This window comes from Pan troglodytes, chromosome 1, assembly GCF_028858775.2.
Source record: "Pan troglodytes isolate AG18354 chromosome 1, NHGRI_mPanTro3-v2.0_pri, whole genome shotgun sequence".
Lineage (NCBI taxonomy): Eukaryota > Metazoa > Chordata > Mammalia > Primates > Hominidae > Pan > Pan troglodytes.
Window position 1 is genome coordinate 177,213,085 of NC_072398.2, and position 14,983 is coordinate 177,228,067.

Below are 14,983 nucleotides of genomic sequence, written 5' to 3' on the forward strand. Positions count from 1 at the left end.
AGCCACCATGCCCGTCCAAGTCATTTATTTTAAAAGGAAACTTTATGACTACTGTAAAGGAAATTTTATGACTATAGTAAAGGAAAACTAGTTTGACTTGCTACAAATAGAATATGGGTCTATAGTCCTGTATCTCAAACCTTACCATATATTTCAGAATTCAGACGTTTATTAATTTTAAAAATGTGACATTGTGTGTGTGTGTGTGTGTGTATATATATATATATATATACACACACACACACACACATCATATACTATATTACATTCCTTTTGGTATCTGAGGTAGAATCCCCTTAATCGGATACATTAATGCTTTTCTCCGGTTAACTGAATATTCAGATTAAGTGGGGTAAAGTGGGATGAAGACTATAAATAGCCTGTGTCAGCACAGGTCATGTTTTACTGCCAGATGAGTCCAGGTCAGGTCAGCTTTTGCCACCAAAAGATTTACATCTTTTGTTACAACATCACATCACTTTAAAAAAAAAGATTCTCCGGGCACGGTGGCACACACATGTAATCCCAGCACTTTGGAAGGCCAAGGCTGATGGATTGCTTGAGCCCCGGTCAACATGGTGAAATCCTGTCTCCAACAACAGCAACAACAAAATTTAGGTGGGGAGGTGCACACGCCTATAGTCCCGGCTACTTGGGGGCTGAGCAGGGAGGATCACTTGAGCCTGGGCGGTCGAAGCTCAGTGAGCTGTAATCATATCACTACACTCCAGCCTGGGCAACAGAGTGAGACCCAGTCTCAAAAAGAAAAAATAAGGTTGCAGAAGTTTTTTGTTTTCAGTGCTTTTTGGATATCAGAATTGAGGATAAGGCAATTAAAGTGAGAAAAGTCAATGATTTTAAATTCTAGCTTGATACTCTTACTTGCTGAGGTCTCTGAACCTGAGGCCTGCCTATCTTTTGTTACAAATGTGGATAGTGTGAGATTAGTAAGAACTAGAGAAGGGTTAAGGACACATTTACTCTAAACTGAGATTTTCCTTCTTAATTTAACGCTTATACCATTAGGGTGTGTTGGACCTAATTTTTTGCATTTCTATTTTGAGCATTTCTAACTATTTATAAAGATTGCTATTTTATGACCTTTATTCTTTCTTAGAGGTCTTTTAGAGAACAAAGAGAGCAATTACTTATTTAAAAAAATTCAACAAGGTTGGACGTGATGGCTCACATCTGTAATCCCAGCACTTTGAGAGGCTGAGGTGGGAGGATTGCCTGAAGCCAGGAGTTCAAGACCAGCTTGGTCAAGAAAGCGAGATCCTGTCTCTATAAAAAGTTTTTAAAAAAATTAGCTGGGTGCTGTGGTGTGCACCTGTAGCCTCTAATAGTGGGGAGGCTGAGACAGGAGGATTGCTTGAGTTTGAGACTACAGTGAGGTATGATTGCACTACTGCACTTCAGCCTGGGCAACAGAGTGAGACCCTGTCTCTAAAAAAAAAAAAAATTCAACAAAATTTATTCTCTTGCAATTATCCATGTAGGTCTGTTGGGCCCTTTTAAAATCTAAGGTATATTATACATCTAGTGATTGTACATTTTCACTATCTTGTAAAAATTTGCTATCGATTATCCTAGGAATTATTTTATCATTACTCATTAGTTATTCTTGTGTTGTAAAAAAGACTAATATGAAAACAGAATAATGATAAAATCATGTAGTATTGCATGATTTTTCATGAAAAGCTGTATGAAAAGTCTAGACACACATCTTTGTAGTCTTTTTTAGTTTTCATTGAATACAATTGATAATTCATAATTTTTAAATTTTCTGTCCACATGGTAAAGGGAAGAAAATTGCCAATATGTTAAAACAATTACTGAGACACATTGGAAGACAAATGCAGAGAGACAGCAGCACTCTAGACCAGTTCTGTCCAATAGAAATAAAATGCAGTCACCTATGTAATCTTATATTTTCTGATAGATACATTAACAAAATACAGGTGAAATTAATAGTACAGTTTATTTAACCCAGTATTTAAGGTAGTATCATTTTATCATGTAATCAAGATAAAATTACTAATGAGATCTTTTATATCCATTTTTACATGCTAATTCTTAGAAATCTGGAGTTTGTTTTCCACTTTGTAGCATATCTCAATTCAGACCTGCCACATTTTAGGTGCTCAATAGCTACATGTGGCTAGTGGTTGCCATATTGGACAGCATAGCTCTAGACTTTAATGATGATGGTGAAATTGATCATATAAGAGGAATTTCAGGACTGGGCGCGGTAGCTCACACCTGTAATCCTGGCACTTTGGGAAACCGGGGAGGGAAGATCACTTGAGGTCAGGAGTTGGAGAGACCAGCCTGGCCAACATGGTGAGACCCCGTCTCTACTAAAAATAGCAATAAATTAGCTGGGCATGGTGGTGCATGCCTGTAATCCTAGCTACGAGGGAGGCTGAGGTGGGAGGATCGCTTGAACCAGGGAGGCAGAGGTTGCAGTGTGCTGAGATCGTGCCACTGCACTGCAGCCAAGATGACAGAGTGAGACTCCGTCTCAAAAAAAAAAAAAAAAAAAAAAGGAATTTCAAACTGTGAACCTTCAGTTGATGATATTCTAGATATATTTTCCTGAAACTCAAGTATTACAGAACAATATGTTTTTAAGGAGAGCAAGGAAATATATGTGGTATGCTTATCTAGTAAGTCATTCAACAGGAAAGACTTCATCCCACAGTATTTTATAATAAGAACTTAAATCTCTCATTTTGCTAAGAGTACACATGACCAGTGTTCCTTCATTTGCTGTTGTATTTGTGCACCAAAATTTGCTTTATTCAATTTGTAAGGGGATAAGTGCTGAAGGTAGCTGTGTGTATACAAAGATAAGAAGGCAATAGGTGACGTCAAAGAAAAAAAGCCATTGGAATTGATCATTTGAATTTGTATTTATAAACCTAAGAATGAAAATGTTTTGCAGCCAGGTGCAGTGGCTCATGCCTGTAATCCTAGCACTTTGGGAGGCTGAGGCGGGCGGATCACTTGAGGTCAGGAGTTCAAAACCAGCCTGGCCAATATGGTGAAACCCTATCTCTACTAAAAATACGAAAAAATTAGCTGGGCGTGGTGGCGGGCGCCTGTAATCCCAGCTACTTGGAAGGTTGAGGCAGGAGAATCGCTTGAACCTTGGAGGCAGAGGTTGCAGTGAGCCGAGATCACACTACTGTACTCCAGCCTGGGCGACAGAGTGATACTCTGTCTCAAAAATAAAAAGAAAGAAAGAAAAAATGTTTTGCAATTAAGGTGCAAAGAAAATGGCTGTACTTTCTTCAGCAAAATTATGAGTTGTCAAAAGTTATTTAAGGTACTGCATTTTGATGGTGCAAATGCAAGAAAAAGAACCAGAAGTATTGATGAGCTAGAACCTATTAGACATACAGCTTAAATTTGGAGTTAGTATTTACAAGATGGATATATTCCAGATTTATGCATAATAGCTGGTGAACAGCTAGTTGCATTCAAAGGACATTGCTTATTTCAGGTGTGTATACCTTCAAAACCTAGAAAATATGGAATAAAAATTTGGATTTGCCACGTTTATATTCTTATTTTCATTTTTATTTTATTTTATTTATTTAGTCTTTTAGAGACAGGGTGTTGCGCTGTTGCCCAGGCTCGAGTATAGTGGCATGATCATGGTTCACTGTAACCTTGAACTCTTGGGCTCAAGTAATCCTCCCACCCACCTCAGTCTCCTGAGTAGTTGTGACTACAGGTATTGGACCACATCCAGCTAATTTTTAAATTTTTTGTAGTGACAGAGTCTTTCTGTGTTGCCCAGGCTGGTCTAGAACTCCTGGCTTCAAGCAGTCCTCCTGCCTCAGCCTCCCAAAGTGCTGGGATTACAAGTGTGAGCCATTGTGCCTGGCCTTCTTATTTAAAGTTTTATGGTGTTATTTTACATTACCTTGTCATCTGTAAATTGTTGGTAAAATGATTTTAGACTACAAAAAATATAAAGTATTCATGGGACCCAGGCATTAATGATGATGATTATTTTTCCTGGTATACTGAGGGTTGATCAGGACATTTGCAAGAAAATTGAAAAGAATATAACTTTTCCATTATGATGGAACAAGATTTGATGCATTTGTTCAATCTGCCACGATAACTCTGAGTCCAATCATTTATTTTTTCAACTATCACTTTTAAAAGTGTTTCCCAAGACTGGAACATGCTTGAGATAATTTTAGGTAGTAGTTGAAATTCAGTGAAATACTTAAATAACACTAAATTCAATGAAATTCTTAAATAACACTAAATTCAGTGAAATTCAGTGAAATATTAAGTAATGCTAAAGTTACCGTGGCAGACTGAACACATGCATCAAATTTTGTTCCTTCCCCAAAACTCTACTAAATTATAGAAAAGGTATTTTATAATACTTAAATCCATAAACAGGAGAGGACATAATAGCAACAAAACTTTCAAAGCTGGAAAGCAGATGGTTGAGATAGCTAACTTAGCAGTTTCCGGAGGCAGATTTCAAATTGGTGGTGGGAGAAGCACCAAGTAACTCTAGAACCAAGGGTGAAGGGACAGGTACCCAAAATAAAGAGGTTTGGGTGAGAGCTGTTTGAAAATTAGTTAGATCCCTAGATCCTATGCTGTGGGGTAATTGCTCCTCCTCCACTGTAGTCTGAGGTTTATCCTTTAAGAGAGAGTAGAACACCCAGTCTGGGGGAGATGTGGGTGCTGTACTAAAGCAGAGGGATGAGTTCAAAAGCCCTGGTGTCCACTTGGCTTCAGAACACTGGGGCAGGCCCTGTAGTCAGGATACTAGAAGACTTTTCTTTGGGCACTCTGACCAGTCCAAGAAGAAAGACCTAAAGTGACTGAGTTGAAGGTTCACCCCCCAAAAGTCCCTGCAGATGACCCACTGTGAAGCCGCTTGTCTGTAATCCCCAGTCATGCACTTAGAATTGGTGCTCAGCTCTTTAGCAGGTCCCACTTGCATTTGTGAACGAGGATCACTAGATTTCTGAGGAAAGTCTCTCATGCAGAAGTTGGAGACTAAAGGGAGCAAAGGGGGAAAATCAGCTTGGAAGAAACTAAAAAACAAAAAAGCTGTCATCAGAATCCTTAGAAATAAAAAAGGATATTGCATCTTAGAAACAAAAATAGGATGCTAAAATTAAAAAGAACAGATGATGTTAAAGAGCTCTTGAAATTAAGAACTTGATGGCAAAAAGAATTTTAATTGTTTTTCTTTTCAGTTCTTTTGGTGGTTACATTCATAACTATAAATAGTACGCTTATACCGTTGTATCTTGTCAGTTTATTTTTCCATGGGGACCTCATGATGTAACAGTATCATCTGTCATTGCTCATAAATGCCTTATCTGAATTGAAAAGGAAGATAAACTATTTAGTGAATAACTATTTCTGTAAAGTATAAAGTTTTGGTCTTCTTTATTTTTGCTGAGGTCTTTTAATAAAGCTCCTCCTGGCTGTCACATCATAAGCAGAGTAGGACATCAGTGTTTGACTTCAAGCTTTGCATTTTCAAGGATATTGAATGATAGCTTCATTTCCAAGGGCAAGTCTGGATTTTGGGGGGGGCCTGGTAACTGTCATAGTAGCTGAGCCTCCCTATTGCATTGTTTATGAAACTATTTTGACTGTGATCTACAATAAGAAATGTGTTACAGCATAGCTATAGATATGTGTATATCTCTCTGTATATATCCATTTGTATCTATCTCAAATCTTAATTCTTTGGACTGAAGTGACTTTTTTCTTTTTAATTTTTTATTTTATTTTATTTTATTTTATATTATGTTTGTCTTGTTATGTTATGTTATGTTTTATGTTATGTTATGTTATGTTATCTTATGTTATCTTATGTTATGTTATGTTATTTTGAGACAGGATCTCTGTCGCCCAGTCTGGAGTACAGTGGAACTCCTGGGCTCAAGCAGTCCTCCCGCCTCGTCCTTCCAAAGTGTTGGGATTACACATGTGAGCCACAGCACCTGGCCTAGGTTGGCTTTCTTTATAATCTAAACTGATGTGTTTTCTTTCTTGGTGTAGGCAGTCGACAAGTACTTTAAGCTTCCTCATGCTTCCAGTAAACCACCCCGGACTTCAGGAAGCCTTGTGGACACTTCATATAAAACGTTAAGATTTGCATTCAGAGCATCACTGAAAACTGCCATCTATCGAATAACTACTACATTTGGTGAACATCTGAAGTAAGTTTACCTGTTTTGATCCATGATGATACCTATTCTGGGGAGCTTTCCTTAGAAATAGGTATGGGAATGATAAGGCTCATGTGTTGAAAGTGTTCTTTTGGGACCTTGATGATTCTCACTGTAAACTTACAGCTTGGATGTGGACTTAATATTTATATTTTAAAATTTGGCCCATCATAAAGCTTTGGGGATTTCTTTCAAATGGACAAAAGAAGACAGAAAGTTATAAATGCAGCAGATTAATTATACATATATATTTAAATTATCAAAAGATCCTTAAGGGAGAAAAAAGAGCAGAAAACCCGAGTACCTTTCCAGAAAAGCATATTAAAACTAATTCTATTGTTATATCTTGGTCAGCAAACTGAAGACTTGGGGTGAGCAAAGTATTCCAGAAATGAATCCCTGGTGCTTTGTGATTCATGCTGGAAAAACACCAACAGATCACAACACCTTGAGAAACAGAACCAGAGAGAAAACCACAAATGCCAAGCCTGTTTATATTTAGTTTTATTCATGTTTACTGCTTTCCTCTTGTGAAATGATCTAGCTAGGCAGGATGAGGGATACTAGCTTAGTAACTAAACTGTATTTATATTTATCACAATTATAAATGAACTTTAGAAGACACGAGAGATTGCTCTGCTGTTTTTGTATGCAATCAATGAATAGTTTAAGACTTCCAATTTAAATTAAAGTTAAATAAAGTTAAAAATTCAATTTGTCAGTCACCCTAGCCACATTTGAAGTACTTAATAACTACATGTGTTTAGTAGCTACTGTATTGGACAACAGAAGTATAACATCTTTCCCTACTTCCAGAAAGTTTTATCAGATAGTGCTATTCTAGACAATACACTTAGAACTTAATGTTTTTTCATTTACTCTTTTCAAAGACCCTGTGAAGTGTAGAAATTATCATAATTGTACAGATACGAAAACTGAGGCATAGAGATGTTAAAACTTGCCTGATAGCACAATCTAGTGCGTATTAAACATGAACCTGAAATCAAGTCTTTCTTTCTCTTAAAAATCTTTCATCTTTCTATCTACAACACTAGACTGCCTCCAAGATATAAATTAATATGTAGGACACATTCAGAAAATACTGATGAATTTAGAGAATGAAATAGATATGACATATATTAATGATAGAACAAAAGCAAGGAGAAGGGCATACCCGTAGACCTTGCCTGACTGTGCTCATGTCCAGGCAGGGGGGACATTGTATGCGAGATTAATTTGAAGTTCCTGCCAGCTTTATCCAGCTTAATCAGTGGCTGGATAAATAGCAGGACTGTAACATTCCCCTGGGGGAAAAAAGGCAAGAAGAAAAGGGGAGCATAGGGATTTAGATAAGAAAGCGATATAGGCCAGGCACAGTGGTCTATGCCTGTTATCCCAGCACTTTGGGAGGCCGAGGTGGGTGGATCACCTCAGGTCAGGAGTTTGAGATCAGCCCGGCCAACATGGTGAAACCCCGTCTCTACCAAAAATACAAAAATTCACTGGGCGTGGTGGTGCTCACCTGAAATCCCAGCTACTCGGGAGGCTGAGGCATGAGAATCACTTGCACCCAGGAGGCGGAGGTTGCAGTGAGCCGAGATCGTGCCTCTGTACTCCAGCCTGGACAACAGAGCGAGACTCGGTCTCAAAGAAAAAAAAGAAAAAGAGATACAGATGACTGATTAAAAATTATGAGAATGGATTATGAGAATGGGCCGGGTGCAGAGGCTCATGGCTGTAATCCCAGCACTTTGGGAGGCCAAGGCGGGCGGATCATCTGAGGTCAGGAGTTTGAGACCAGCCTGGCCAACATGTTGAAACCACTTCTCTACTAAAAATACAAAAATTAGCTGGGCATGGTGGCAGGCAACTATAATCCCAGCTACTCCAGAGGCTGACGCAGGAGAATCACTTGAACCCGGGAAGTGGAGGTTGCAGTGAGCCGATACTGCACCACTGCACTCTAGCCTGGGCGACCAAGCAAGACCCTGCCTCAAAGATAAATAAATAAATAAATACATAAATAAATAAAATAAAAATTGTGAGAATGAAATTCCGCCTTAGTTTCTTTTCTCTGAAAAGAGCCATATTTTATATATGCGCCAAAGCTGATAAAATCAGTGGAGGCTATTTGTACAAATGTAGGACAGTGTCATATAGTGGAAAGAATGTTAGATCTGGAGTTAAAATATCTGGATTTCTGTCTGCTTGCATCATTAGCTATCTGTGATTGTGAGCAAGTTTCCTAGTGTTTTAAGTAATTCACCCAAGATTATGCAAGTAGTGAGTTGCAGAACCAGGATTCAGATGCAAATCTTTCTAACCCTAGGGTTCTATCTCTAGTGTCTATACTCCTAACCTAGACTGTGGTGTTTCCCCTAACTTCTGAATCTTTCTGATACAGTTTTTGTCCCCATGAAAGGGAACATTCTCACACCCACTTGGTTTCATTTGTTGTTAGTAAAGATAAAATGGGATCATACATAGGTAAAGCCCACTGTGCAGTCTACATTATCATGATACTTATTGTATAATATCTGATTATTCACTATTCAAAGCTCTACCTCTGAGAACTAGGTATAAATGAAGTTAGCTCTTGAGCTCTGAAAATCAACTAACAAACACAGCCCACTCATTGGAGACATTCATTCAACACTACTTATTTTTTAAAAGATAAATTGTATTGTGTATATTTGAGGTTTATAACATATGTTATGGGATTTATAAATAGTAAAATGTTTAGTGAAGTAAATTAACATGTCCGTCATCTCACATAGTTACTTTCTTGCGTGTATGTCAAGGGCAGCTAAAATCTGCTTATTTAACAAAAATACCTAGTACGTTACAATTTTGTTAGCCATAGTCGTCATGTTATACATTAGATCTCTAGACTTGTTCATCCTACATATGTGCAACTTTCTATCCTTTGACCTACATCTCCCCATTCCCTGCCACCTCCCATTTACTCCTAATTTAGGCTAATTTAATTCTGGTTTTCCAGCCTATAACATATCAAAAAAATTTTTTTGAGTCAGGGTCTTGCTCTGTTGCCCAGGCTGGAGTGCAGTGACAAGATCATAGCATAGTTCACTGCAGCCTCAAACTCCTGAGCTCAAGCAGTTCTCCTGCCTCAGGCCTCTCAATGTTGGGATTACAGGTGTGAGCCACCATGCCTGGCCCATATCAAAATTTATTTGAGGGGCAGAGATTGCTACTAGAGTCAGGAGTACTAATAGTAAATTGTAAGGGACACTTTACTACCTGCTAGCAGAGAGAAATGTAATGGGAAAGCCACAGATTTGCTGTTGGAGAGAATTCCAGAGCCATTAAGTTAGAGAAGACAGCCTCACTAGCACCTAGAGGGCATCTTTGTACAGTAAAATACTTGAAATGGTTCAATTGAAGGTACATGGTTCAAGAAAGCAGAGATGTCTATAAGACATTTTAGGGCAATTCATAACACAATTATTAAAATAAGACCGTTTTGGCACTTTTAAAAGCGGTGACCTATTCAAGAACTAGAAAACCGGAATTTTTCATTATATTCAATTTTTGCCCAAAAGTTTAAGAGGAAGTATTATACTAGTTTCAGTATATATTTGCCCTAATTTTGTCAAGGTGTAATGTATTTTCGTGATGGTGAGGGTGGAGAGAGAACACAGTGTTCGCATCCAAAACATAACTTATGTTCAAAGGGAGAAATAAATCTAAACCACCAAGCTGTTACCTTTGAAAACAATTAATGGAGTCTATTGTGTTTTAACCAAACATTTTAGATTAAAGGATTTTGTATTAAAGGCAATTCAGATACTCCACAACTCAAAGATAATGTTGGAACCTGGTTTAAATAAAATAATAAAATCCAGAAAATCTACTCCAAGGCCTGGAACTCTGCACAGCAGGTTCCATAGCAGAGCAGGTTAAAGTCAATGCCTTCACTTGTCAGTCTTAATTTGTTTGGTCTTTTAGAAGATAGAAGCATGCCATTACTGAATGCAAGCCCTCCTCTTCATTAGATTAAAAAGAGTTTTCATCCAGCTTTTTCAGAAATACTAAATAAGTGAAGATTTCTATTCATTTTTAATTGTTTTGAAAAATATTGTCTCTGTGCTCTGTGGTTCACTTAATATGCTTAATGTAAAATAAAGCTTATGCTTTGAATTTATGTTTCATTTAGTGCTGTGCAAGCATCTGCAGAACATCAGAAAAGACTTCAACAGTTCTTGGAGTTCAAAGAATAGTTAAGTAATATAAACTGTGTTCATTACACTGCTGATACAACTACAGATGGGACAGTAAATGTTCAGCATTCTTGGATCAGAAGAAAACGGACTAATTAGATGCTTCCTTTGTCGTGGTGGTTGCTTTGAAAACTATACTTTAATGGGAGAAATCATGGAAAGAAATTCTCAACAGAATAACTGAAAACTGCCTTTTCTGTACCGATTGCTTTTTGTGTGTGTGGTATAATAAAATCTTTATTCAATTTTACAGAAGCATTGATGGCAGTCGAAATGTCTCTAGCTCATATAACTTAATAATAATAACTAAAAAACGTTTAGAATTTACTTTTGAAAAGAGGGAAGCCAGTTCTGAAATGAGTATAGGTTGATTTCATAGTCTTCTTAATTAAGAGTTTAGCTCTTTGTAAACTCAAAATACATAAACTTTTTAAGTGTAGTTTCATTTACTGAAGGATAAAAATGGTAACAGTGCAGCAATATTCACAAAAAATATTGTCTAACGGACATATTTTGTTAATCTGTTAGGTTGGGTTTTTGTTTCCAGGGACAAATTAAATTTGTATGATTACCCAAAAAAGGGTCTCAGTTTACAGATGCTAACTTTATATAAAGGAATGTGGAAAAACTCAGTTCTTAAGTTACAAGATGAAAAATTCACATTTGGTCTTTAAGAAACAATTGACTGACATCTATGAATTTATTTTGTATCATGCTAGTAAACACAAAGTATTAATGTATGGGTATTTTCCCAGCTAGTTTTGCTTTCTTTTTCTGGAGCAAAACATTAAGTGATTGCAGAGTTTTTCAAGCAAGAGAAAAAGGTTTGCAAAAAAACCCAGGAAATGTTCCCTTTTTTCCCCACCATTCATCTTCATTAGATCAAATTCTGTGAAACTTGTCTGGTCTCTCAAAGGGAGCAGCCTCTGTAGTGTTAAATGGCTAATTAAAATAGGAAGATCTTTATAGCCAGAAACAACTTAGTCATCAAATAGCAAATGAAACCAAAACGTCAGAGGGATTACTGTACTTGGAAGTATGTTGTGTGTCCCAAATGTGAACGAAGTATTGTTAGACTTTATTAGATCAGCTTCTTTGGAGATCAAAGATTGGAAATCCTAGTCATAGATATTCACTGGACTGGCTTTGGACTGAAATGCTCCTTTGTAATTCTTTTCCTATTGTCTTTTCCCTCTAGTGTCCCAGAATATTTTCTTTAAAGTCAGCACAGTACTGTATATGAATCTTTAATGTGGTATCATATATGTCTACTTTTGTCTGATTCATCGATGTATTATATCGTTATAAATGAATATTTTAGCTCCGGGTCCTGTTGCCCCTTCAAGCAGTACATGCCAAATTATAAATAGGTGCTACTGGCCTTGAGCATATCACTGTGGGACAGTTCCCCAATTGTCAAGTGTTTAGATATGTAGACTATTGCCATTTGTTTTTTTGTTTTTGGTTTTGCTTTGTGTCTGAAGCTGAATTGATTTCTTTTTTTGAATGTGAAAGTTGAATTTCAAACGTAGTCATTTCTTACAGATGGCCAAGACAGAAAATTGTGGCTAGGTTGACTGAGAGCTGTTGTCTTCCATGTATTAACACAATTAAGCTTTTTATATTCCACTCTCTGTGCTGACCCTGGCTGAGGCATTTTGGGAGACAAGGACTCTGAATCTTCTTCCATTAAAGAAGAACTGTGATATTCAACCCATTGGATTTCTGAGAATAAAGATAGGATGATTCCTTTGAACTTTGACTTACTTGTATAAAATGTCCAGCTAGGTTTAGGTTTTTGCCATTTCCTATATACTTTGGGTAAAGCTACATTTGATGAGCAATGTGAATGTTTCTGAGAATGTTCATTCCTGTTTTCTCTTAAGAGAATGTGCTGTGTACTAAATACAGGCCACATAGTGTCTGCCTGTTGAAGATCTGGAAACTGCCTCCCCAGATCTGTATTGTATTTGGTAGGTAAGGGGGTCAGTTTCTTTTTCTCCTTGTGTGTTGATAATCTACACACCATCTGTTGGAACTAGGGTGTTACTATGGGGAACTCCTCCTGTGTACTAGGAGGAGGACCTTAGGGAGACCAAGAGGAGAGAAGCATTTCCTTTGATGAAGTCACATCCTGTCTATGAGCCCACTAATGCTGTAACATTGGCCTGAAAGAGAGTGTTCTTTAAAAGCCTTTCTCGGCCGTTAGTATAAAAACATGATGGTATCAGCTCTTAGCATGTTTGCTTGACCCTTATGGAAGGTATAAATCCACAGAACTTCTTTCCCAGAGAACTGGGAAATTGTCCTAGAAATAAACCTTGTACAGTTGAGTGGACATGGATAAGCAACAATTTGTTACTTTGCAGGATTTGTTCCTTGGTAATTGTTTGGTGTGTCATCCTGTAAATATTCATGATAGTCTGTTTATATCCTTTTGTATATCGTTGATACTGGATTGGGTAGAAAAATAAATTGGCAATTTTAAAAAATGGAACAGTTAATTGAAATATGTGTGTTTGTAAGGTCAATTATTTAATTTCTGGGCGGGGGGGTGGTGGTGGTGATGTTTCCTGAATCATTTCAATTTAGTCTCAGAGTTGTTGCTTATAAAACCAGAAAGAGTTGCACTTCTTGAGAAGTCAGCTTTTGCCCTTAACCTAGACTGATTTGGTGGGTTTCGTGGTAACTCTAAGGAGCCTGAATTCAGAAAGTCTCATTCTTTGTTGTCTTGGCTGACAAAACTAAACAAAGGGTGGAGGTGCTCAAAGCCATCTCTTAACAGAAGTTTCTTTTCTTGCCAAAATAGTGTTTCCAAACGGATCGTATTCCCCTAGGCTAACAGTTACATCTGTCAACGTTACTTAAATTAATCTGAACTTCACCTCTAGGTAGTTGAGGTACCTCAAACCCCTTCTAGCTCTCCCAAGCCATAGTTACCTTTCTTTACAACCAAATAGCTTAAAACAAAGATGGCTTTCATTCATCAGTTAACAATCCAGCTATGCTTACCAAGCTGCTGACCATTTTTAAATAAGCAAAATCTTTATGGTTTTGAGGGGCAAGAAAGGGGATGGATAAACTCATACCTCTACAGTTCTGCCATGCTCCTAAGCAGCCTTGGCACAAGTTGCTGTCGTGATGGGCAGGTTGATGTGGAACTAGCTGATCATTCACAAACATTCACTGAGTGTCTCTTATGGCACAACAATTAGAAATAAACTGAACAAGACAGTCCCTGCTCTCAAGGAGTTTATAATCTAATGGGGTATTTGAAACCCGCTGTGCATCGGAATCACCAGGAGGGCTTAGTAGCTATGTAGAATCTGGGCTCCATGATAGTGCAGATTTTGCTTCAAGAGGTCTCAACTGGTTCCCAAGAGATGTAGTTTTTAATAAAAGTCTAAGCAGAATCACATTATGAGAAGGGTTTATTCTAGATCATACTTTAGCATGTATCAGAATCTCTTGAGGAGCTTATTAAAACAGATTTACTGGCCCCACCTCCAGAGTTTCTTTTCCTTCCTTCCATCCTTCCACAGGTTCTTCTTCTCTGTCACCCAGGCTGGAGTGCAGTGACATGATCCTGGCCCACTGTAGCCTTGACCTCTCAGGCTCAAGCAATCCTCCCACTTCAGCCTCCCATGTAGCTAGGATCATAGTGCACATCACCACGCCTGGCCATGTTCTCTATTTTTTGTAGACACAATGTCCCACTATTGCCCAGGCTGGTATCAAACTCCTGTGCTTAAGCAATCCACCCACCTCAGCCTCCCAAAGTGCTGGGATTACAGGTGTGAGCCATGACACCCAGCCTAGAGTTTCTGATTCAGTAAATCTAGGGTAGGGCCCAATAATTTGCATTTCTGACACATCACCAGGTGATGCTGATGCTGCTAGTCCTGAGACCATACTTTGAGAACCAGTGTTCTAGTGGATTGCTAATGTGTTCTTTCAGATGAGTGTCTGAAGCAATATGAACTATCATTCGCTGTAGAGTTCTTCCATCTGATTCAGTTATTGAAAAGCTTGAAGAGTACAGTTAAATCTCTAGGTAATGCAGGAATGCTGAGCAGTGTTCAGGTGTTCAGATACTTATCTTGAAGTTGCAGCAGTGACATGACATGGGTTGCCTTTTCACAGCATTCTGTGCTGGTGCGTGTTCCCTTTACCTGAATTTCTATCTTTTTGGCAAAAACTTCCCATTCTTTAGAATGAGCTTAACCGTCATTATCATTAACCATAGCATGTCCTTAGATGTCCTGGTGCTAGCCCACTTTGTCACCCACCTCATTTTGCAGAGCTGTGTGGCTGGACCACCCTCAAGTGCTCATGCTCTCCCTGCTCACATGTATTTTACCAGATTTTGAGTGTGCCTTATAAGTGATTCTGTTGGTAAAGTGGTTCTGGAAGTCCCATGGAATGCCTGGCAGAGAAACACTGAAAGGTGACCTCTGAATCAGATTTTTACCTTGATAGTCGTTTGAAGATATGTTGACTCTTAGTTGGTTT

The 14,983-nt window shown here is 38.1% G+C and overlaps 1 protein-coding gene and 1 non-coding gene across 7 annotated transcripts in view; both read left to right on the forward strand.

Moving 5' to 3' along the window:
- The window catches only part of NDC1 (NDC1 transmembrane nucleoporin), a 71,907-nt gene extending 58,939 nt beyond the window's left edge, over positions 1-12,968 (forward strand). For all 6 annotated transcript variants that reach the window (XM_513417.7, XM_063802117.1, XM_003308113.5 and 3 more), the window contains 2 exons: positions 6,061-6,221; positions 10,408-12,968. In XM_513417.7, coding sequence (XP_513417.7) covers positions 6,061-6,221; positions 10,408-10,471 — 225 coding nt within the window. In that variant the 3' untranslated portion in view covers positions 10,472-12,968. The remainder of the gene's footprint in view (positions 1-6,060; positions 6,222-10,407) is intronic.
- Positions 7,397-7,532, forward strand: LOC112207348 (small nucleolar RNA SNORA58). The gene has a single exon (XR_002941777.1). It is a non-coding gene; the product is annotated as a small nucleolar RNA SNORA58 (small nucleolar RNA).
- Positions 12,969-14,983: the final 2,015 nt, after the last annotated feature.